The 25,948-nt window shown below is 36.4% G+C and overlaps 2 protein-coding genes across 3 annotated transcripts in view; one reads left to right on the plus strand and one right to left on the minus strand.

Annotated features, from left to right (window-relative positions):
- The window catches only part of LOC144956968 (X-ray repair cross-complementing protein 5-like), a 34,072-nt gene extending 25,688 nt beyond the window's left edge, over positions 1-8,384 (plus strand). The window contains exons 16-20 of the mRNA XM_078887835.1: positions 64-172; positions 1,838-1,910; positions 3,464-3,576; positions 4,967-5,063; positions 5,822-8,384. Of these exons, the coding sequence (XP_078743961.1) occupies positions 64-172; positions 1,838-1,910; positions 3,464-3,576; positions 4,967-5,063; positions 5,822-5,973 (544 nt within the window). The 3' untranslated portion in view covers positions 5,974-8,384. The remainder of the gene's footprint in view (positions 1-63; positions 173-1,837; positions 1,911-3,463; positions 3,577-4,966; positions 5,064-5,821) is intronic.
- A 4,003-nt stretch (positions 8,385-12,387) lies between these two features.
- Positions 12,388-25,948, minus strand: part of LOC144957247 (uncharacterized) — a 14,703-nt gene continuing 1,142 nt past the window's right edge. The window contains exons 2-3 of one of the 2 annotated variants that reach the window (XM_078888329.1): positions 19,130-21,375; positions 12,388-18,430 (exon numbers count right to left, since the gene is read on the minus strand). In XM_078888329.1, the coding sequence (XP_078744455.1) occupies positions 13,148-18,430; positions 19,130-20,797 (6,951 nt within the window). In that variant the 5' untranslated portion in view covers positions 20,798-21,375 and the 3' untranslated portion in view covers positions 12,388-13,147. Of the gene's footprint in view, positions 21,376-25,948 lie in introns of those variants that run through there. The other variant, XM_078888328.1, reaches the window with a different exon arrangement.

Raw genomic sequence — 25,948 nt, forward strand, 5'->3', positions numbered from 1 at the left:
TGAGCATGTTTCATGGATATTGCGCTATGTAAAAGCTCAAGTTTGTTTTGTTTTTAAATTCAGTGCTGTGAATGAAAACGGAGATGGAGAAGGCCCCTCAGTGAAGAAGGCCAGGCTAGACGATGATCTGGAGGGAGGCATAATGGGACTTACCAAGGAGACTGTCAAACAGGTAAGTTACGTAGGATACTGTGAATCGCTTTCATTAGGATACTGTGAATCGCTTTCATTAGGATACTGTGAATCGCTTTCATTAGGATACTGTGAATCGCTTTCATTAGGATACTGTGAATCGCTTTCATTAAATCAACGAAGACGGATGATGTCAATGTCTTGGGTTTCCCCTTTGTCAACAAAACACAATTTAAAAAAGAACAAAATACCAAACACGGAACGTTTCGGGCTCAAAACCCTTCTTCAGCCAACAACAAAAAATAGTAAAGGACATAAATACATTACTATATTCCAGATAGACGTCAGAGATAATTGGTAGGTCTTTTCTTTCCAAGATATTTCTACAGAGAAGACTTACCAATTATCTCTTGTCGTCTATCTGGAATTTAGTAATGTATTTTTATGTCTTTTTTGTTTTTTGTTTTTTGTACTCAAGTGTAAAATGAGTTCCTGGCCGTTAACAGCGTTGTCTTTGTCAGAAAAAAAAAAAAAGTAAAAATCGCCTAACAGTCGCCATGTCTCATTCTACATGTTACATGTTGCTGTTGGCCAGGGACCCCTTGTAAAGCGCTTTGAGCATGTTTAGTGGATATTGCACTATATAAAAGCTCAAGTTCTAATTATCCATTGACAGATGTAAATCGAAATTGAATGTAAGCTTGAATGATTCATCTTAACAACGCCACTACCACATTATCTCATTCGTCTATTTCATCCTGTTTTGTTGATAAAGGGGAAACCTGAAACGTCCATTTTATCTGTTTTCGTATATTAAAATGAAGTTTACATTCAATTTCACAATGTTATTTATTTCCTCGAGCTGCGAGCAGCAACATTTTTACTTTTTCAGATGTAGCACTTTTGAAGGGTTGTACGCATTTTTTCCACAATTTTACTCATTTTGACTTTCCTTTGTCATCACACATTTACACAGACTAGGGTTGGCAGCACTGAAAAACTGCACACAGGCTCAATTGACGTGCATAATGTCATAATAATGACATAATCAGTCAGAAGGTGAAAATGTCGGATTTACATTTTTTTGGTGCATTTTCTGAAAGAATATGCTCCCAAGAGCATTTTAATCTTTCTTTCAAGTAAATCGGTAATTTTTCATGAAGTTATGGTCAGATGTATGGGAAAGGTATCCAGCAACTTTTATCAAATTGCATATTTTTTCAACTTGACTAGCTGCAAAACATATTAAGTGAAATTAAGCTTTGATATTTCCCGAAGATGTACAAAAATGCTTGATTTAATAATTTATGACAAGACCTCATTTTTGATAAGAATTAACCTTCTAACTAAACTTGACAGTATCTTAGTTCAAACCTTTTCACCATCCGACTGATTATGTCATTCACTGTAACATATTCTGATGTTTTCTGATCGTGGGTGAAAGTTCGCCGGAAAAATCCGACATGGCCTGATTTTTATTTTTGAAAAAGAGGTCTCACCGGTTTTTTTTGTCTGGCCGGAATTCGAAAATGAAAAAAGCCGGCAACTGGATCACCACTGTAGTTTATATAATTAACCGCACTTCTGTTTTTTCCTCTTATTGGTAGTTGCAGGATTTTTTTTTCTGAGCACCTGCCTTTGCAGGATTAATATCATTGAGTAACTTTCACCCATGTTTCTGATTTATAAACATCCATTCTCGCAGGTTGGCAGTGTGACTCCTATAGAGGATTTCCTGAATCTGATCAGCAGAAAGGACAGCGACCTCTTTGATGAAGGTAACGTTTACAGATCACGTTTAAATGCATCATTGAAAGTGTAAACTCGACCTCGTACACCAATTCCGAATCGGGTTACAAATGAAGAATCAAGTGACTGTCAGTTCATGTTGGACTGTCGAGAAAGCTGGATGCGTCTTGTTTTATAGAATTAATAAGTGCAAATATTGTGGGTTTTTTTATTATTTTAATTTTTTTTTTGCATACACCATCGGATATATTATTATTCAGTGCTTCCTCTTTTCCGCTTTTATGCGGATTTCCGCATTTTTAAAGATCTGTGAAAAATCCACACTTGTCAAAATCAAGAGAAATATCCACAGAAAATTTCAAGAAAAAAAATTTGCCGAAAAAATCATAATTTTGATGCCAAAGTGGCTCCAAATGGCTCTAATTGCATGTCAATTTTTAAAATTTTCCGGGGGATGCCCCCGGACCCCCCTAGGTGGGCTTCTAAATAAATCCTCCTATTTGACAATTTCTTGGAGGATGCACTGATTATAATATATCACTATTCCCGTTGTGTTGTATCTATAAGTTATATTGACTATGTGATAAGCGAGCTATCATTTCAGTGTCCTATCCAAAGGGTAGCAAGCAATTGATATTGTCCATTTCCTTCTTTAGAAACCAGGATAAACTCCGGCTCCATGGGCCTATGGCTCTGAAGGACTACTTTTTTTCCTATCATTTCAGTTTTTTGGCCTCATCGTTTTTATCAACAAGGGTTTCTCAAGATTTCTTAAATGTTCTATTCATTACCAAATTTCTATCACTGCCTATTTTAGCTAATATTTTTTTTTATACAGGTAGCTCTTAAATAGAAAATCGTCTCCCTCATTGTCATCATCATCATCAATGTCATTGTCATCATCGTTTTTGTTTTCATCACGATGATTGTTATTATAATAACAATAATAATATATATTATTATTATTATTATTATTTATTATTATTATTATTATTATTATTATTAATTATTATATTATTATTATTATTATTATTATTTATTATTATTATTATTATTATTATTATTATTATTATTATTATTATTATATTATTATTATTATTATTATTATTATTATTTTTATCATTATTATTATTATTATTATTATTATTATTATTATTACTATTATATTATTATTATATTTATTATATATTATTATTATTATTATTATTATTATTATATTATTATTATTATTATATTATTATTATTATTATTATTATTTATTATTATTATTATTATTATTATTATTATTTTTATATTATTATTATTATTATTATTATTATTATTATTATTATTATTATTATTATTATTATTATTATTATTATTATTATTATTATTATTATTATTATTATTTTATTTCATCACTGTTTCATCTGCTTGGGGTTAACAGTTGCCAACCAAAATGGTAAAGAACTCACTTATTCATATTTGAGCAAGTTTAGTGGGCATTAGGCAATATAAAAGCTTTAGTTTTTAAAAATAAAAGTTGAATTATTTTTAAAAAATTAAATTTACTGATTTAATCAAATTAATTTTTTTATTCCAGCCTGCAAACAGATGCAGAAGCGAGTGGAAGAGATTGTCATGGATTCGTTTGATAGTCAGTATTACCTGAAGGCTATGGGGTGTTTGAAGACACTCAGAGAACAATGCATTAAGGTAAGACAAGAGTTGGTAAAGTACATTATGCGGCTATGTGGTCTAACAGTATGACACTCGCTTTAGGATCGGAGGTCCTGGGTTTGAGCCTCGCTCAGCGCATAGTTAAGTCCTTGGAGAAGGCTCTTTACTCACATTCTCTCACCGTACTCAGGTGTTAAAATGAGTACCTGGCCGTTAACAGCGCTGTCTCTATCCGAAAAAAAAATTGAAACATCGCCTAACATACGTCATGTCCCGTCCTACATGTTAAATGTTGCTGTTGGCCAGGGACCCCTTGTAAAACGCACATTTAGTGGATATTGCACTATTATAAAAGCTCATATTTTATTTATTTTATTTATATTATTCCACCCCTCATTGGAAAACCCTATTTCTTAGTAAATACGTTATCGTTGAATATTGCTTTTAGTGCGTTGAATAAACATTTTATTCAACGATTGCAGAACATTTGAGCACATTTTATTGGTGTGAGATAAGATGTAAAAGACAGCTGATTGGCAATTATAAATAATCTGTTGGTGCGCATGAATACAAATCCCAACGTTTTTAGTTTTGGGTCTAATTGTCATTCAAGCAGAAGGAGAAAGATACAAATTATGGTGAATAGAAGTACTAGTACCATACCATTTGGTTACAAAATATCTAATAATCTTACTTGGAGGGGGTGGAAGAAACGTATTCTTTCATTTCTTTGATTTATTAAACTCGTTATATTTATATATCATGCAATAATACATACGTGCAAGCTCGTTGTGTTATTGGGCACGATAAAAATATGTCGTTTCAGATGCTAGTCTATCACATAATACTTCCCACCAGATCTAGCAGATCTAGCTACCAAATTATGCTGAGTGGACAGAGGATTATAAAATGAAAAAAAAAGTTGATACGTTGTCCACACATTTTTCATAGCTACAATTTTTTTTTTATTTAGGTCTGATCGCCAATTCTTGTTTTATTTTTCACGATTCAACCTGCTAACTTTTGGAACAGGAGTTTCTCTTTATTCCTTTAGCCTTAAAATAACTGTAAAAATTGCTTGTTACCCTTTGGATAGGATGCTGGTCTATCACAAAGTACTTTCCACTAGCAGACCCTTTTCCCCAATTATGCTGGGTGGACTGAGGGATATAAAAAGTTAAAAATAAAAAGTTGATACTTTGTTCTCACACTTTTATAACTAAAATATTTTTTTGAAATTTAGATCCGATTGCCAATTCCTGTTTGATTTTTCTCTATTTAACCCAAATAAACTGATGAAAGCGAAAATCTTCCTTTGTTTTTCCAAATAACCTAGAATTGGGATATTCTTGTGGCAAATCTTACAAAAACAAACTTTTACTTTTGGCACAACCTCATGGGAGATTAATCGTTGACTTAATTTCAGAAATCGGAGCCAAATGCTTACAACACATTTATCCAGACCTTTAAGGCTGTCCTAATGTCAAAGGCCAGGAAAGACTTCTGGGAAATGGTAATCAAAGGTAACTGATATATTAGAAAATGATATGTGTCCGTGCATGACATAATCAGCCGGAAGGTGAAAATGTTGGATTTGCATTTTATTTTATTTTTATTTTTCATTTTCTGAAAGAATATGCTGACCAGAGCATTTTAATCTTTATTTGAAGTAAATCGGGTGATTTGTCATGAAGTTATGGTCAGATGTATGTGAAAGGTATCCAGCAACTTTTCTCAAATTTCATACTTTTTCAACTTGACTTTCTGTAAAAAAATAATTAAGAAGTGAAATTAAGCTTTGATATTTCCCGAAGATGTACAAAAAGGGTTGATTTAATCATTTATGACAAGAACTCAGTTTTGATAAAAATTGACCATCTAACTAAACTTGGAAATATCTAGACCTGTAAATCAGTCAATTCGTTTTTAAATGATTTCATGTTGATGTGATGATTCTTTAATTTTTATATTGGTTCCATTAAATTTTGTTCTTTTAACTTTAAAGCTGATTTTCTCAAAATAATGTTTTAGTACCCATTTACCTTTAAGTATCCATATTTCAATAACTAGTGAAGGTATTGACAAAATGTAAAGACCATTATGATCAGGGATGATTGCAGATTGAAAAAATAACATAAACTCAAATTACATGGGAGAGAGAGAGAGAGAGAGAGAGAGAGAGAGAGAGAGAGAGGGGGAGGAGAGACGTTATTTGGTATGTTCTTCAAGGCCAATACACACATCATCCAATTTTTTATTTTTTTAAATTGAATTTTGACAGAGAAGCAGAGTCTTATATCCAAGTTGGAATGTGAAGAAAGTGGGGTTACCGTTAAGGAAGCTGAAGAGTTCAACACGGGAGAGGTCAAAGTTGAGGAGGAGACAAAAACTCAAGAAGAGGAAAACACAGACGACTTGTTGATGGAGTTGTAGTGTCCAGTTGTAATCCAGTGCCATTTTGAATTGAAGACACGGTTATTTTTGTTATTGTTATTGATAGATATCCTCTATTGTTATGAATATATGAAAATTTAAAATCCTAGAAAATAAAAACGTGTTTGTATTTGATATGCAATATTTTTTTTAAGTGAAAACAAAACTTGAGCATTAATATATCGCAATATCCACTAAATAAACTGCTCAAAGCAAAAAAAACCCAAAAAAACAGGGGTATGACACTTGTCTTTGGACTGGGAGATCCTTGGTTGGAGTCATGCTCTTAGCTTCGCATAATTGAGTCCTTGGAAAAGGCTCTTTACTCACATTCTCTTACCATACTCAGGTGTAAAATGAGTACCTGTTAACTTGTCTCTGTCAGAAAAAAATAGTAATATATGTCCTAACAGGCACTATCTCTTCCTACATGTTAAGTGTTGCAGTTGGCTTTGGACCCTTTCTAAAGCGCTCTGAGCATATTTAGTGGACATTGCACTATATAAAAGCTTAATTTGTTGTTGCATACCACCCTGGTCAATGATGAAAAATGATGCTACCATAGCATTTAAAGTAATCAATGACGCAAATATCATTCAAAACCTTCAGCCATTGCAATTCTCTTCTATCAAATGTTATTGTCTATTAAAAGAACCCCTAAAAATCCCGAGCTTTCTTTACACCATTGTCGGATGCCAGGGCCTACGCATTCCGTGAAGAGGGGGAGTAGGAGGCATGTTACCAGATAGAATCTTTATTGTCAGGATTATTTTTTTATAAAAAAAAAAAACACACACACAATCCTGGAGACTTGATTGCCAGGATTTGAAATATAAAATAATTTTTTTTTTTAATATAAAAAATCCTGGAGAGTTGATTGCCAGAATTAGATTTTTCTTTTTTAAATCCTGGAGAGTTGATTGCCAGAATTAGAATTTTTTTTTAAATCCTGGAGAGTTGATTGCCAGAATTAGAATTTTTTTTTAAATCCTGGAGAGTTGATTGCCAGAATTAGAATTTTTTTTTAAATCCTGGAGAGTTGATTGCCAGAATTAGATTTTTCTTTTTTAAATCCTGGAGAGTTGATTGCCAGAATTAGAATTTTTTTTTAAATCCTGGAGAGTTGATTGCCAGAATTAGAATTTTTTTTTAAATCCTGGAGAGTTGATTGCCAGAATTAGAATTTTTTTTTAAATCCTGGAGAGTTGATTGCCAGAATTAGAATTTTTTTTTAAATCCTGGAGAGTTGATTGCCAGAATTAGAATTTTTTTTTAAATCCTGGAGAGTTGATTGCCAGAATTAGAATTTTTTTTTAAATCCTGGAGAGTTGATTGCCAGAATTAGAATTTTTTTTTAAATCCTGGAGAGTTGATTGCCAGAATTAGAATTTTTTTTAAATCCTGGAGAGTTGATTGCCAGAATTAGAATTTTTTTTTAAATCCTGGAGAGTTGATTGCCAGAATTAGAATTTTTTTTTAAATCCTGGAGAGTTGATTGCCAGAATTAGAATTTTTTTTTAAATCCTGGAGAGTTGATTGTCAGAATTAGAAATTTTTTTTAATCCTGGAGAGTTGATTGCCAGAATTAGAAAAGTAGAATTAAAAGTATAAAAATTCCTGAAGAGTTGATTGCCAGGGTTTGAAAAATAGAAAAGAAAAAAAAACTCTATAACATAATCCTGCAGCGCTGATAGAACCAATAATGTTTGCCATACTTTTTTTTCATAAAGTTTAAATGCGCATCATATATTATAAGAAGGTAACACGAGTATCTGGGGGCCAAACAAAGCAATCAGATGGATGCCTCCCAGTGTGTTGTGGGTTCTAATCTGTATCTGGTACTGTCCCTTGCATCTAAATCAATGGATGAACCCATGTCAAGGTTGTAATATAGTATACATGATGACATGTCTCTCCTGTAGGTTGTTTTTTAAAAATGAATTATTTCCCTGTCCATGCACTTCAAAGCATTCATTATTCATGGTAATTATTGCCACTGAAACAACATTGTCACTGCCCTCGTCATTTTTATTATCATCATCATCATCGTCATTATTATGGTCATCATCTTCATCATTATCGTCATTGTCATTGCCATCATCATCATTTTAAAGTATTGAACCATCATCGACTATTCATCATCATTACTGCTATTTACACCATTATCATCATCATCATCTTCATCATCATCATCATCATCATCATCAACTTTTGTAAAATCACAGGGTCTATCTGTTATCTATTTTTTATTTAGAGTTTTTTTTTTAATCTGCTCTCAAATTTGATTGGGCTGTTAAAATTAATGTCAAATGTTATTGTCATTATTATTATTATTACAAATAAATTGATTGCGCTTTTGTTTTATTCTAAACAATTTTTGTTTAAAATAATAATAATTCCTGTGTTTTAAACTCTTATTTGTCCCACTTGTTTTCTGTCTTTTGATGGAGTCCTGGGTAAGATCCTCTGACCTCTGACCTCCCATGGTGGGAAGGAGGTCACTTGCTGTGTCTTCTATCCTCCATATCTGTTTTCCCTTTAGGTGTTGCTCTCTGTCTTTTATTCTGGATTGAGATTGTTCAGTTTATTTCCTGATAACCTCTTGAAGACCTGAGATGCACATTCCTTCCACCAAATCCAAGCATCAGTAACACACTGTATAGTCAGTAACCAGGAACAACTACAAAAGACGTCTAACTTCTACGTCATGGCACAAGGCCGAAGGGGTAGAGCTAAGGTGGTCGCTGGTACAGATAAGTAAGTATTTCCTGCTCCCACAGTGGGCAGGGAGGTACTTGCTGTGTCTTCTATCCCCCTATATCTGTTTTCCAATTTGCTTTCTGTCTTTGTCTTGGAATGAGATTACTTGGTTTTGTCTTGGTCCTGGCCGGATACCCTAGCTGGGAGGGAGACAGTCAAATGTATAGTTAGAGTTGTGGGAGATGATATTTTTTCCCTTGGAAAATCATCTCTCTGTTATGCATTGTATTATGTTTTATTTGTATTATATATGTTTTGTAACACATTTGAGTGTATTCCTCATAGTAGGGTCCTGTGCTTGTGTCTGGATGAGTGATCTCAAACTAATTAGTTACTTTGATAGTGTGCTCTTGGAATATACACCTGTTTCTTATTTGAACCAATTCCCCTTTGCCTTACCTTTTCCTGAGTGCTTTAATTGTATTTCAAGAACTTTTTACTATCCCATTTTCTTTCTTTTTTACTGGCCCTGATATAACCTTAAACTTAATGTGTTGCAAGCGCCGTAAAACCCTTAAAAACAAACACACTGAATAATCACCTGAAACAACTACTAAAGACATCTAACTTCTACGTCATGTCACAAGACCGAAGGGCTAGAGCTCAGCTGGTCGCTGGTTCGGATAAGTAAGTAAGTGCGGCTATGTGGTCTAGTGTTATGACACTCGCATTCGGATCAGAAGGTCATGGGTTCGAGCCTCATGCTTGGCGCATAGTGGAGTCCTTGGAGAAGGCTCTTTACTCACATTCTCTCACCGTACTCGGGTGTAAAACGAGTACCTGGCAGTTAACAGCATTGTCTTTGTCCAAACAAAATTTGTAATGTTGCCTAACAGGTGTCATGTCCCGTTCTAAATGTTACGTGTTGTTGTTGGCCAGGGACCCCTTGTAAAGCGCTTTGAGCATGTTAAGTGGATATTGCGCTATATAAGAAAAGCTCAAGTATTTCCTGGTCCTGGCAGGGATCCTTAGCTGGGACTGGGAGGGAGACAGTCGTGAGATAATATTTTTTCCTTGTAAATCATCTCTCTATTATTACTATTTTGATTTGTATTGTCATTATTAGTTTGTTTTTTTTTTAACTGTAAATTGTATTTTGTACTTTGTAAACATTTGAGTGCATCCTACATAGTGGGATCCTTTGTGCTACTTTTAGGTAATGTCAAAATATGCACATCAGTGAATTGGTCAATGAATCTTCTGTTCCACCGAGCATTTAAAGGTTTTAGAACCTATTAGCTTTTAAACGATACGATATACGAAGATATAATACCTCTCCGGATGCATTCCCACTCTGCAGCTAAAATAACACTATTCTACATGTACTTCAGACAGAAATAAGAGGGCAAATCGTTAATTTCCGTTTTGACTCGGGTTCAAATAGATCTTTTGTGAATTCTCTAACAGCAGAAAACTTGGATAGAAGACTATTGGAGATGAAAGTTTATCTCCTCTGAGTTTTGGTGGTCATAAGTCGGACAAAATAACTGTAAAGCATTTTCACTTGAAATTGTCATACTCATTTGAAGCTTTTAGTTTTAGGTTTCAACCAAATTACAGCCCTATTGTTTAGGGTAGCGTGGCTAAGCGGTACGGTCTTTGCTTCACACCCGAAAGTTACCGAGTTCGATCACCAACCGCTGCGCTGTGTGGCCTTGAGGTCACCTCGCACTAACTCAGTTTGCGGCGCTTATTAAAAGTACCACTTCTCACGTCAAGTGCAAAGCCATTTAACTATCTACCTCCCACTATATGATTCCAGGCAGGGGGAGCCAATTGGTCTCAATCCTGTACCAGAACAAGAACATGGAAAGGATAAATGATAAAAGGGCGATGTGGAAGACTGCAAGGTAAAGGGCCAACCAACAACCAGCCCAAGACAGCCAACTTTCCCCTACCCTAAGAGGATTCCATCCATAGAACTCCAGGACGAGGACAAAATCTCACAGAAATACCTATTGGAATTAATTATCCTTCTATTAGTATTAGAAGACATTACAGTTATACTTCTGGAATACAATTTCAAGTGACTGTTCATGAATTCGAGAACAGAATACAAAGATGCAACAAGTGACATAAAATGAAAGCAACAATGAGGGAAAAGATTAAACAAATAGGTTGTATATAGTTTGATTTCATTCCAATATTTATTAAACGATATTTTTTTCAAAAGGCAATACAAAACTTAATGAAAAGTGCATGGTAATCAAAATAACAACTATACTACTACTACTACTACTACTACTACTACTAATAATAATAATAATAATAATAATGACGATTGACGAACTGGTTCCACTGTGCAAACATAAATTGTAGTTGCCTACTTTGATACTAAGCGCCCTCCGGACACCGGATAGTGCCGCTCATCATTATTTATGAATTTATATTCGTAGGCTACAGTGCTGCTACCCATTCCTTTTACCCACGTTTCACATCTTCCTTTTCTTAGCTCGAGAACTTTCAGGAATTCATCTAATGTCCTAAACCTTCTTCCGACATACAAATCAAGATAAGAACTCGCGGATGCATGCGTCCGAGTAGCCATTGTTCAAATGATAGACAATGAAAAATAGATTAGCTCTACAAGACAAAGGACAAGGAATGATTTTGAAAGAAAAGGATGTTGGAAGAAGACAATGTCAAGACTGCCGGGGCGGGGGTAATCGATGTGAAAAGTGACCAAATAGAACCGTACTTGGGAAAACAATACTAAAATTCTGATCTCCTTGGAAAACTCATCGGTTTTGATAATCACAAAAATTCAAACGGACTAGGAAAAATTAAAATTAGATATATGTAAATGTTAATTCAAATTGGCCGTAGAAACTATATATATATATATACACTTACATTTTTTTGGCCGAGACGACTCGTTTCTGTGTTTTTTACACTTCTTCAGTCGGCGTAATCCATTGTAATGTCCGTAGAAAAGTTCTTACTTATATATATTATAATAATAACGAATCGTCTCGGCCTCAAAAAATGTGAGTAACAATTTGCATCTATATTAGCTCTAACCATCATTATCGAGCACTTTCGTACCTACGAGTACCCACCAACACTACTCATATATATATATATATATATATATATATATATATATATATATATATATATATATATATATATATATATATATATATATATATATAGAGAGAGAGAGAGAGAGAGAGAGAGAGAGGGGGGGGGGCGGGGGACATGTTGATTTAATATTTTAACAAGTTACTTGACATATTTTGAAAAATGTATAAATTCAAAATAAAAAGGAAATAAATAAACAAACAAAACCAATTTGGATCGTACCTCCGTATTATCTCACGTTTGTGGATGACTTTTAACGAATTAAGGCAATAAGTTGGCAAGAAGCTATGTAGCGATTAAAATCTATTCTTTTTAATTAAAAAAAGAGGGAGGGGGTGGGGGGGGGGGGGTTAACATTGTTCCGTACAGCCCATTTTTAACTCACTCAACCCTAACACCGACTATATCCGTAGTATACCTGGGGTTACTTTTACCCCATGCCTATTTATTACATTTTTCTGAGAAAAATTATTGGCATAGTATCAAAGCTAATGTTTTTAGTTTTTACATGTTAATGATAGTTAAATAAAACTATCTATGTACATGCTGATTTTAATATAATTTTTCCAATTTTAAAAAGTAGCAAAAAATCTCTAGGATTGAGTGTGTTAACTGCTTTCCAACTCGAACAGAAATACTGGCAAATCTAAATATTATAAAACTTTTTTTTGACAGATTAATATACGAATAACTTGCCAACCTTTTTTAGTTCAGGATTGCTCAATCACCCGTTGACTAAATTGGTTATTTTGAATATCTGCGACGGCATAATTATCGGTCCTTAATTTGACTTTGGCTTTGGGAATCGCCATCTGGTCACCCTTCTGCCAGATTCATTTGCGTGCACATACAGCCTTTATTACCGGACTGGTTTCATCGTTGGTGGTTCAAAAGATTCGTCTCGATCTATGTTCATTTCCACAATTCAGTAGTATACGTGTGTATGCGTGTCTGTTTGTAATAGCCTTTGTTACTCAGCAAATATTGCGGGTTTTCCACTAGTGATGAAAAAAAATGTACAAAGATACGTTTGCATTCGTATGCATTGATCATATAACGGGTAAATAAGAATAATAATAAGATGAATAAGAATGTTTCAAGGATAATGAATGCATTTATCGACAATTTTAAAAAAGGAATGATTGGGCGCCAGTGTTGAACTACCTACTACTACTACATGTCTGTCTGTCTATCTATCTATCTATCTATCTATCTATCTATCTATCTATCTATCTATCTATCTATCTATCTACATGTCTGTCTGTCTGCCTGTCTGTCTCCCTATCTATCTATATGTCTGTCTATATCTCTTTCCAAATTAAATAACATCTCAAAATATACCACTGTGGTCTTTGCTCAAATGGTCGTAACACTCTCCGTCACTTTTACACACTTTTCGGCAAATCCAGCAAAATATTGCATGACAACTGGTGCAGTGCATTTTATTACAGCCCCCTGTCTTTTCAACCGGGGAATAGCACCCTGGGCAGATTTTACGTTTATCCGGTCTTTCGGCACACCATTCCTTCAACTGTTCCTCTGCACCTGTTCGACTCTTCGCCATTTTACATGACACACCAGCATGGAAAGCCACGTGACACGAGCTGCACGTGCTGGCGAAACAAGCAGCACAGTTGAATTCCCATCCATTCTCGTCATTGGTCACTTCATACACAACGGGGCAGTTGGCGGTAGGGCAAAATTTGTACTTGTCAGCCTGGGTACTTACAAGATAGTTAAGGGATGACTCAACAAGTTTATTCTCTGTAATCCATTTCCTGGCGAAAATATAACGTAAATCTTTCCACACCAGTTTCTTATCGCAACTATCTGCAGCGCAAGCAAGAGGAAATTGGTTGTTTTGTACACAGGAAAGAGTCTGGTGTTGAAGACAGGGAATACAGTAAGAATGTCCACACACCTCCAGGCGATACAAACTATCACTACCTTCCACGTCATCAAGGCACACGACGCATTCTGGCATGATTTTGGTACGGATACATTTCCCAGAACTGTTAGCGCGGAATAAATCGTTCTCTAAAGAAGCTATGAACTTTTCGAGTTTTTCTATGGACGCATCGGGCCCTGTGCATGTCAAAACGTGAGATCTGCAATCCAATGTAACTGAAGACAATTTATAATCTCTGTTTAATCCATCAAGAAGAGGCCCAAATTTGTTCATCAGTGCTTTCATTAGACCAGGGGGTTTTCCCAAGCTCTTCAGTTTAAAAACCTTTACTAACTTGCCTTTGTTTTCTCTCACATAATTATCAATTTCAGTGTGTGCTATGCCAACTTTTTCGTTTCCGTACAAGTGAATTATTTTGGTTCTTTTGTCAAAAATGATGACACATCCAGTATTTTTTTGAACTTTCTGAAGGTAATCTTGGCCAGCGGCAGTTAATAAACATTGACACGACTTGACCCTGTTACAATCTATGATCTCACCGTCTAGTACTCTACTGATGCATTCTCTTGCCTTCACGATGCTTTCTGGGTTATCACACCTGATTGTGATGTCATGGTCCTCTTTCAATTTCTTCCACTCAAGATCTACGCCCAAATCTCTTTTCAGATCGGGGATCAACGCATCTATCTGGGTATGACATGCGTTCTTGATTTTATTGGGAACAAGAATTGTAGTCCTGAGAATCGGGGTGAACGTCACAGGCTCTGAATTGATTGTAATGCGTCGATTGAATCTTTCACATATACGCAATCCCCTTACAGGGTCGTTGAAGTAAATGAAAGCAATTTGATTGAAATTATTTACTCGGGGTGCATGAATTTTGATATTAAAATGCTCCTTTTCATCAGGATCGATCAGCAACCCCAGCCTAGCCCTCATGGCTTCTAATTCCCCATGTGTTGGAATTGGGACTTTTTCTCTGATGATCGATACTTTCATGTCAATATCCTCCCCATTCAATACTTCGTGTCTTATCATTGCTTTTAGAGTTTCTTCAGTTGCATTCTTTCCAACTTGGTGTACAATGAGATCTTCTGTTCCGTCGCCACCTAGTTCGTCAAATGCCTGATTTCGTTGTCTTGCAAGTTTCAGGGTCTGGAAACGCCCATTTACATGAATACGCTTACCAACAAGAGCTGGTTTGTCCATCGGATTACACGTTATAAACGCTGTGCCAGCGCCTTTTACTGGCCGCCTTATCCAAGAGGCTTTGGCCTGAAAAATGTTTTTAATGTCCCTGGAGCCTTTCTGAAACCTTGGAGAGCCGACCATATTTTCGTCATGTTGAGTCTTTTCAACAGCATAAGTCGCGTCTTCAATGGACTGATATCTAATAAATCCCCAAGGTTCATGAGATTTGAACTTAATGGTTTCCAAAATGTTGCCAAAAGCACTGAATTTCATCACAATATCTTCTTCTGTTGCATCTCCGACTCTTCTTAACAATACTTCAGTAGTTTGATGAGGCATCAAAATTTGTCGTATACATCCTCCGGGTCCTATAACAGCTCTTATATTCGGCGAATCTTTTGACTTCTCCTGGTTAACTACCTTGAGTTCAGATTCTTCTCTCTCGAGTCTTGAAATCGTTTCAGATTTCACCTCTTTCAATTCGTTTACGATAGCTTGATGAAGTTCTGGTGTAGAAGAATAAATGGAAATAGTCCCGAGCTCTCTGTCTGCATCCAGTATTGGGTGTTTCATCCCAAATTTCTCGCACATTTCTTCAAGAGATTTGACGTTTGAATAACGTGGCCCAACCAAATCCCGAAACACAGACATGCCCACCTCTTCTTTATGTACTACCGTCAATGTCTTTTCTTTTGCTTTGCTGATGTTGAAACAGAGATGCCCTTCATCAATAGCTTCCTGTATCCACTCCTCTTTAACCGCCAAAATTCCTTTCATGAACTCCCTGGAGGTTTCCACCAACTCAACAAAAACTAACCATTCCGGTTGGAGATTTTGAGCCACAAAAGTACAAGATGGATGAAGATGGACTTGGCGCTCAGACACGATAGAAAAATATCCCGCCCTGCTGTGACCCATGAAGTGGCACATAGATAGGCCATATGCCCTCAACATTAGTTTACTAAGAACAATTGTGGAATTTATTGCATTTGAAAATCGTTTTTCTACGTCTAGTTTCATGTCATGACGTAAGCAAGTGATTGTCTCATCAACACAAGTTTTCGTGTAGGTCATGCTTTTGTTGTTGATACAGTATAACTTACACCAGCGTTTTCTTTCATTGATGGAAATTATTGCTTCCCACTTTTTGTAAATAGTGTACCAGGTAAATATGTCACCACTTTCCAGTCCAAACTCAGCTTTGGCTCTTGCTGATATTTGAGCCTCAGTCTCTGTAAGACCTCTATAAAATACGCCAGAGCCATTGCTTACCACAGAAGCTAAAACAACTGCATCGTAAAGCAAATCTTCTTTGTTGGCTTTGTAAACAAGGTAACCAAGTTTGGGATCAAATGGTAACTTTGAAATCCATCGTCCCATATCCGTAATTTTCTTATTTTCTATGGCACCTAAAAACTCCAAAGTTTCCAAGGCTGCCTGAAGAGCATCGTGGCTAGGGGGTTCCACAAAGTCGTAGTCACGAATATTCACTCCCAGCTCAGCAAGTTTCAGAATAGCCTGTCCAAGATGTACCCGTAACATTTCTGGCTCATTTATGGACCTCATAGCTCTAAATCCTTTCTTAGAAAAGAGTCTGTAGCACTTTCCACATGCAGTGCGTCCTGCTCGTCCTTTCCTTTGATCTGCAGAACTTTGACTGATCATGTGAACACCCAAAGTATTGAGATTCTTTTTGGCATCATACCTCATTTCTTTGGAAACTCCTGTGTCGATGACATATTTTATACCATCAATCGTGATGGAGGTTTCAGCGCAGTTTGTAGCAAAAACTATTTTTCTAACACCTTCGTTCAGTTTTGAAAATACTTCTCTTTGCTCTTCTGGCAAAAGCTGTCCATGCAACGGAAGGCATTTGTAGTCATTCTTGTCTTTAAATAATTTACAAAACTCTTCGCAGCATCGCTGAATTTCAACAGGTGAAGTGAGGAAGACCAGTATATCTCCCTCTGCTTCATTTCTATGTATTTCAATTGCCTTGGAGACAGCCTTGGTCTCGTAGTTCTCAAAATCGTCTGAAGAATCCACGTAAGAGACTTCAACTGGGTATGTTCTACCAGATACTCTGATCTCTTTAGGACATTTGAAATAGTCGATGAAAACTTGAGGATCAATGGTAGCTGATGTGATGATTACTCTTAATTCAGGTCTTCTTTGCAAACAATCTTTGATCATCCCCAGCAAGATGTCAGTGTAGATGCTTCTCTCATGAGCCTCGTCCACGATGATACATGAATATTTCTGGAAATCTCGATTTTCTAAGCATTCATTTAACAAGGAATGATCCGTCGTGAAAACAATCTTGGTATTTGCGTTAATCTTCTTCTTGCTTCCAGTTTTATAGCCGACAAGACCGCCTGTTCCCACTGCCATTTCCTGTGCTACTCGATCAGCCAGTTGCACTGCAGCAACTTTTCTTGGTTGAGTGCAGACGATCATTCCATCACCAGTATTTCCTGCATCGTAGAGGTACTGGGCTATCTGGGTGCTTTTCCCAGAACCAGTCTCGCCCAGTATAATAGACACCTGATTATATTTTACTTGACTGACTATATCTTCGCGATATGCGTATATTGGGAGAGCATTCTCTAAACGTTGACATTCTACCCCAAAGCATTTTTGTACCATATTCAACCCATTATCTCTTCCCTGGGATAACTCCATTTCTTCGATTTCTCTCCATAGAGATTTACATCTACAAATGAATTCCATTCGTTGTTTTAGAGCTTCGGTCAATTTGTCTTCAACGGCCCCTATTTCTGCTTTATCTTTGCCTTTTACTTTTTCAATATTTTTTATCTGATCTCTCAGAGAGGAAATTTTCATTTCGTGTTTAGTTAATGCCCTGTCTTTCTTATGCTCCATTTTCAACAAAATATTCTGTATTTGTGCTGTATCCTTGTGAATTTGTGAAGAGCTTTGTTTTCGATGATTTGGATTGTCATTAAGTTCCGAGGCTGCCATTGCCTTTTCTCGATTTTCTACCTGATTTCGTGGAGCACCAAATTTTCGGACACTGTCTAAGTGGTTTGATCCATCATTTTTTAAAGGATTGGTTCTGGAAGAAAACATTGTCTTTAGTGGTTCACCCTTTTTCACTGTCTTTTGCATTCGAATTGTGGGTTTTTCCGTGATTTGTTGTCTTTTAATATGCTCTACTTGCTCGGACATATACTTTTTGTTCTCATACACTTGAGATTCAACTACGGTGTTTGGTTTTCCTTGTTCTACTACAGGTGCATGCGAAACGTTACATTTCATAACAGGATTCTGCTGCTCAAATCGATTTATTTGAATGTGTTTGTTTTCATCGGCATCAAACTTATTTGATTGCACTGTTTTGTAAGTGGATATTTTTGATCCAGTAATTGCCTTCGATTGTTCATGTTTATCTATGGGACCTTGTGAAATAATTGATTTTCGCAAGGTGTCTTGATGTTTTATAATACCACATCTATGTTCGTTCGTCGTAGTTGTGGGTATTGCCATGACGCCCTGTAGTAATGCATTTGAATTCTGTGAAGATCGTTGGCCTTGTACTGGCTCGTAAGCTTTTTTGTAATCATAGCATATTGACTCAATCTTAACTTTCAATTTGTCTTGGTTTTTAATTGCCTCTTGAGAGGGATTTCGTATTGTTAATGATTCCCTCTGCTTTAATGTATCAGATAGTTCAGCGTGTACTTTATTTGTTTCTGCTGATTCTTGTTTTTCTAGTTTTTCCAGTTTTGGTCTCCCCGTCAGGCCCAGTGTTTCTACAACTCGTATAGTTGACTTGACGGGTTTCTGTTGCTCTAATCGCTGATGTTTCTCATGGCTTGTGATGGATACATCAGCTGTTTTTATTTGTTCTGGTTTTTTCGTTAAATCTTGTGACTTGCTTCGGTGTTCATCAACGTCACGCTGTTGCGATTGATCGGCTTTGTCCGTGTAGGTTGTAAATTCATTTACTGTTTTCTCCAACTTCAAAAACATCCCTTTAAAATCATTTTGAATGTGTTTATTTTCATCAGCGTCACACTTACCTGATTGATCTGTTTTGTACGTGGATATTTTTGATCCAGCAACTGTCTTGGATTGTCCTTGTTGATTTATGGGATCTTTTGAAATGATTGATTTTCCGAAGAGATCTTGATTCTTCAATATGCAGCATTTGTGTTTGTTCGTCGTAGTTTTGGGTTCTGCCATGATGGCCTGTATTAATGCATTTGAATTCTGTGAAGATCGTTGGCCCTGTACTGGCTCGTAAGCTTTTGTGTAATCATAGCATTTTGACTCAACCTTACCTTTCAATTTGTCTTGGTTTTTAATTGTCTCTTGTGGTTGATTTCGTATTGTTATTGATTCCCTCTGCTTTAATGTATCAGATAGTTCAGCGTGTATTCTATTTGTTTCTTCTGATTCTTGTTTTTCTAGTTTTACCAGCTTTGGGCTCCCCGTGAGGCCCAGTGTTTCTACAACTCGTATAGTTGACTTGACATGTTTCTGTTGTTCTAATCGATAACGTTTCTCATGACTTGTGATGGATACATCAGCTGTTTTTATTTGTTCTGGTTTTTTCGTTAAATCTTGTGACTTGCTTCGGTGTTCATCAACGCCACACTGTTTTGATTGATCGGCTTTGTCCGTGTACGTTGTAAATTCATTAAATATGTTCTCAAAATTCCATGTCATCTCTTTAACATAATTTTGAATGTGTTTATTTTCATCAGCGTCACACTTACCTGATTGATCTGTTTTGTACGTGGATATTTTTGATCCAGCAAATGTCTTGGATTGTCCTTGTTGATTTATGGGATCTTTTGAAATGATTGATTTTCCGAAGAGATCTTGATTCTTCAATATACAGCATTTGTGTTTGTTCGTCGTAGTTTTGGGTTCTGCCATGACGCCCTGTATTAATGCATTTGAATTCTGTGAAGATCGTTGGCCCAGTACTGGCTCATGAGCTTTTTTGTAATTACAGCATTTTGACTCAACCTTTACTTTCAATTCGTTTTGGTTCTCAATCGTATCTTGTGGAGGATTTCGTATTTTGATTGATTCCCGTTGCTTTAAAGAATCAGATAGTTTAGCATGGATTTTATTTGTTTTTGATGCTTCTCTTTTTTCTTGTATTTCCAATTTTGGATTTGCTGATGGGTCTGATTGGTCTATATCTCCTAGGGTTGTCATACTAGTATTGTCCTCATGCATTTCAATTTCAACAATTGTTTGAAATATTTCTCGCAATCGTTTGGCCATGTTCCTGATACATTGTACAGCAACGACCCTTTCTTTGTTTGTTACTACTTCAAAACTGCAATAACAAATCTGACTTCTTGGTATAAGTGAATGCGATTTAAACTTTATTTTAAATTTCCCGCCAGATGGAACATGCAACGCCTGAATTATGTTGGATTTCATATCATCGACATTATCAAAAGACCCCACTATTGTTAGGGACACTGTAAGCCTTATCACTGTATGGTTTCTTTGGGTTATTGCCATGGATGTTCCATTTTCGGATTGATTCAATCTATCACAGCTTTGAACACGTCGTCTATCTCGATGTTGGCTTTCTTTCATTCCTTGGAGTTGAGATGGATATTCTGTCTCCGTTTGGGATGATGAGCATGAGGTAAATCCAGTCGATAATTGAGAACGGCTGGAAGTTTTGAAAGAAGATTGTCTAAGATTTTTCCTGCCTTCCATTGTATTTGAAGGGTTGACTTTTGGTTGATTATTAAGTTGCTGCGTGTCATCATGTAAACCAGTCTTGTTATGGATGGGCGGATTATTTGTAGTTTTAATTGTTGATGTTGGAGAAGCGAGACTAGACGTGTTCGAAGAACATGTAGGCTTTTCGTTGCTTGCCCCCATGTCGAAGTTGAAGCGGACTAATTCACTGGAGTGTCTGCATAGATTTACATTATGTTACAAGTAGAAGTTCAACATATGTCCATTTGCGTGTACAATTGAAGGTCTTAAATTCCTTTATAATTTTACAGGATCGTTGTAATTCCAAAGTGGTGACAGTATATTATATCTACTCCTTCTTTCATTTCTTACAATGTTCGCGGTCTTACGAGCACCATGTATCATAAAAATAACAGCGTTCAATACAAAGAAAGAATGATCATGTGTAAAATCTTAATATTATCAATTCCTCTTTAAGCCGTGCTAAAGTTGTGTCTATGCGATTTTTTTTGCCTTTCTTATAATGGCTGTGCTCTTCCGTCCTACGATATACTGTTAGACCCCCTCCAAAAAAAAGCCAGCGTTCAATAGAAGAGAAAAATAGTCAATGAGGATCTTGTGTTTTATATCTACTTGATTAATGAATCGAACGTCTTATTATTGCCTATATTATTCAGTGCTGTGTTGTCCTTCTTTTCCAATGTACTTTGTAATCTTCCTCTGTCATTGTGCAGACATTTCTTGGAGGCACGTTGGACGACCTGTGTAGTTGGAGTTATAAATTATATTATATTAATAAACTTTTAACAATGTAAAAATGTGACATATCATCTCATAACGGTATTATGACTGCATGATTTAGATAGTGAGGATTAAATTAATAGCTAGAAACATAAAACAAAACTGGAGCATTTATGTAGGGCAAAATCCACTCAATATGCTCAAAGAGATTTACAAAAGCAACCCTTAACATAAAGGACGAGACTTGACGCCTGTTAAGCGATATAACAATTTCATACCGACACAGACAACCATCGCCCGTGCTGTGTCCGGGTTCCCTCAACAGAGAAGATGCAAGAATAGCCCAATGCCGAAGGCAACGAAAGGTGTGTGAATTTCCCTCTTTTTGAGTCACCTCAGGTCCTCAAGGTTGGGGGTTGTCGAAGGGTTTCACACCCCTTTTATAAAACTCAAATTGCTACAGAAACACAGACGGATAAATCAAATCATTTTTTTTTAGCTTGGGCGACCGAAGAGTTTTAGCAATGACAGAATTTATGAAGGACAACAGACAAAGCCTAAAGGACTCTGCTGACTCAATGACGTCTTCGCCAAACAAGCAGCTTCGAATTGTGTCGTGGAACGTTCGCACCATGTATGAAGCAAGAAAAAGCTCTCAATTTGTGACAGAGGTGAGAATTTACAGGTTGCATATACTTGGAGTAAGCGAAATCCACTTGATATACAATCCGGACAGAAGCACCTCAAGTCTAGGGAGAAGATTTTATATGCAGACAGAGGGGACGGGATTCATACAGTATAAATAATTCTATGCAAGTTTGCCCAGGAGTCACTAAGAGCATGGCAACAACACGGAAAATGGTCATCATGGCGTCCTTTACAACATGGAGTAAGAATATCAACATGAGCACTGTACAGATCAATGCCTCAACAAAAGTTCTTCAATGGAGAGGACGTACAAAATATTTTAGTCGTCGATCTGGGTTGTTTTTGTTTTTTTTAGTAATGTATGAATGTTTTTCTTGTTTTTTGTTGTTGTTGTTGTTGTTGGCTGAAGAATGGTTTTGGAACCGAAACATTCCGTGTTTGGTATTTTATTCTTTTGTTTTTTGTTTGTTTGTTTGTTTGTTTGTTTGTTTTATTGAAGCTCTTATATTCATGATTTTAAAATTGTTTTTGGTTAAATCGGTGTCATGTCGGCATTGGCCAGATGGGAAAAAAAGGATTTTAAAGTTAAAATGAGCGAAAGATTGAAATTCTAATTTTTGTCATTTAAAAAAAACAGTCTCCATTTTCGTCATTTTTCAACACTTTCTTAATTTTTAAGACACTTCGTCCATTTCCTTTTTTTTTTTTTTTTTAAAGAATCTGCGGGTTTTTTTCTTTTCATTTCAAGACAACGTGTCCACTTTTATCATTTTAAGATACTATGTCCATTTTTTTCTTATTTTCAAGACATCATGTCCATTTTTGCCATACTAGGAAACTGTGTCCATTGTTGTCAAACTAAGACACTCTGTCCATTTTTGTCATTGTAAGACACCGTCTCCATTATCCTCAATATAATCACACCAACGTAAGGCACCTCTCATGTTGACCAAAAATCAAATTTTTGGCATCTTAATAACCCCAACCTAGTAACCGTTTTTGAGACGGTGGATCTCATACAGCGTCCGTAAGTGACAAAAACTGAAAGCTTACATTTCTGAATAATCTTTTTTGACTACTTTTTCCCCCATTATTTTACAACTTGTTCACTGCGATATGGCAACGATTTGAGGTGATTTGTTTTAGAATGTGTGTGCTTGGCTAAGAAACTCACAACATTGCCATCCGGTAATATAACGGACCAAAACCATGTGCAACCTTGAACGTGTCTATATAGTCTATACAGTTTAATGAGAATTATTCATAAACATTGACTGCAAAAACAATAATAAAGACCTGAGTGACATCAACTTCGTTCTATCTATATTTATAAATAATAATCCTTTCTTCTTTTTTTCCCTTTACTGCTCTCAACTCACTCAACCCTAACACCGACCATTTCCGTAGTTTATAGGGGTTACTTTTACCCCATGCCTATTTATTACATTTTTCTGAGACAAATTATAGACGTAGTATCAAAGATAATGTTTTTAGTTTTTGCATGTTAATGACAGTTGAATAAAACTATCTATGTACATGCTCATTTTTAATACATTTTTTTTCCAATTTCGAACTTTTTAGGATTGAGTGAGTTAACTCTCCCCTTGCCAACGATTTTCATGATTTTTCCACAAAAATTAAAAACCAAGATTGTGTTTTGCTCAATCTTTAAAGCAATAACACTTTGTAAACATTTATTCAGGAAAACAATATATAAAATAAAGTGTTCTGATAGCTAAAACAAAGATGTCATCATTTTTTTTTTAAAATGAGCTTTTATATATGGCAATATCCACTTAACGTGCTCAAAGCGCTTTACAAGGGGTCCCTGGTCAACACAACATTTAACATGTAGGACGAGACATGATGCCTGTTAGGCGATATTACAATTTTTCGGACAAAGACAACGCTGTTAACGGCCAGGTACTCATTTTACACCTGAGTACGGTGAGAGAATGTGAGTAAAGAGTCTTTTCCAAGGACTCAACTATGCGTCGAGCGAGGGTCGAACCCAGGACCTTCCGATCCGAAAGCGAGTGTCATACCACTAGACCACATAGCCGCACAATTACCATTGCCTTTTTCACCCTGGGCCAGGGTATTGGCCACAGACAAACAGTTTCCATCCTTCTTTATCCTGACCTAATCTTTTTTTTTTTATCTCGTTCCATGTCTTATCACTTCTCTGTATATCAGCTTCTTTAATTCTTTTCCATTATTCCCGTTGCCTTCCCCTTGATCTTCTGCCCCGAGAGTTCCAAAAACAAAGATTTGCCTTCAAATATTTTTATTATTACAAAAAGAAAATGATTTTAAAAAATCGCTGGCCATATCGTAACAAATGTGTTCATTTTCCTTTTGTTGGGAAATAGGGGATTACTTTACTTTATCAAAAATGCCCCCCCCCCCCCCCACCACCACCACCGTCTATTGTTTCTGAATTTTTGCACGCCTCCTCTCCCCCGGCCCCCTAAGATAATTCTCACCCTCCCCCCCCCCCCCCCCCCCAACTTCACCACCCACCCTCCCTTTTCATGAAAATTCATCAAAATTGAATACAAAGCCAAGAAAAAAATCCAAATAAACGTAGAAGTACTATCGAAATAAAACAACAATATAAGTATGTGTACATGCCCACCTCCTCCTCCTCCCCCCCCCCCCCCCCCCTCATATGACTGGTCAAATCCCCCCCCCCCCCCCCCATTTCTTTTCTTTAGTCAAATTGTGCACCCACTTCTATTCCGACCAACCCCCCCCCCCCCCCCTCTGAATTGAAGTTTGACCAAAGTGCACCCCCCCCCCCCCCCACCTTTATTACTAACCTTCCCCCCCCCCCTCCCCCTTCTATTTTGATACACCAGAGTACCGTAACAAACGTGATGTTTATCTTGTTATGGATAGAACGAAATTGACGTCTCTCAGTCTTTGTTATTGTTTTTAGCCAGCCATTTTTATGAGTTGTAACCAGGGCTGGCGGAGTCGGTTATTTTTAAACCGACTCCGACACCGACTCCGACTCCAGCCTTGAAACCGACTCCGACTCCGACTCCTCAAGCATAGTATTAATAGGTAATAATACTGAGGAAGTAATGAAACTGAAACTAGTATTCAAACTGAACCTGAAACTAGAACAAAAAAGAAACTGAAACTAGGACAAAAAAGGAACTGAAACTAGACAAAAAGGAAACTGAAACTAAGATATGAATAAAACTGTCATTAAGACCAACAAAAGAGGAAAAGTGAAATTAAGACAATATTGAAACTGAAACCATTTATACTAAAATAAAGTCACTTCTTATGGTCTTATGGTTATCCCACCTTCTAATAACCTAAATTTAGCATTGAAGAGTCAGCATCCCCACCCATCCCTCTAGTCAGGTACGGGGTGATTGGCATTGATGCCAACAAATGTACAGCACGAGAGCATGAAGGTTGGGTAGGAAAGGGGGTTTTGGAAGCATAGTTCACCTTTAGCTAATACCAATGTAATTTTTTTCAAATTCTATAGGCCTGGATACTATCTATATCTAGTATCTAAAATATTACACATTGAATGATATAAAAATGCAATGTCTGAAAGTGGTAAGGAGCCGGAGTCGGGACTTCTAAAACCGACTCCGACTCCGACTCCACCCTCAAACAACCGACTCCTACCGACTCCGACTCCGACTCCGACTCGCCAGTCCTGGTTGTAACATTAAATTCTATTAATCAGACTATAAACGTTACACGTAGTTCTGTATGTTGAAGGGTTATATCCGGCTGGTGGATGCTGTGAGCATTTTGTATAAACTCATAACATCAATTGAGCAGTAGAGGCTTTAGCACGTCTGACTTTAACTATCCCTTTGACTATGTGCGGCTAAGTTGTCTTGTGGTATGACACTCGCTTTCGGATCGGAAGGTCCTGGGTTCGAGCCTCGATGGGCGTAAACTTGATACCTT

Source organism: Berghia stephanieae, chromosome 11, assembly GCF_034508935.2.
Source record: "Berghia stephanieae isolate SIO BIC M18660-M18661 chromosome 11, UCSD_Bste_1.3, whole genome shotgun sequence".
NCBI classification, from domain to species: domain Eukaryota; kingdom Metazoa; phylum Mollusca; class Gastropoda; order Nudibranchia; family Aeolidiidae; genus Berghia; species Berghia stephanieae.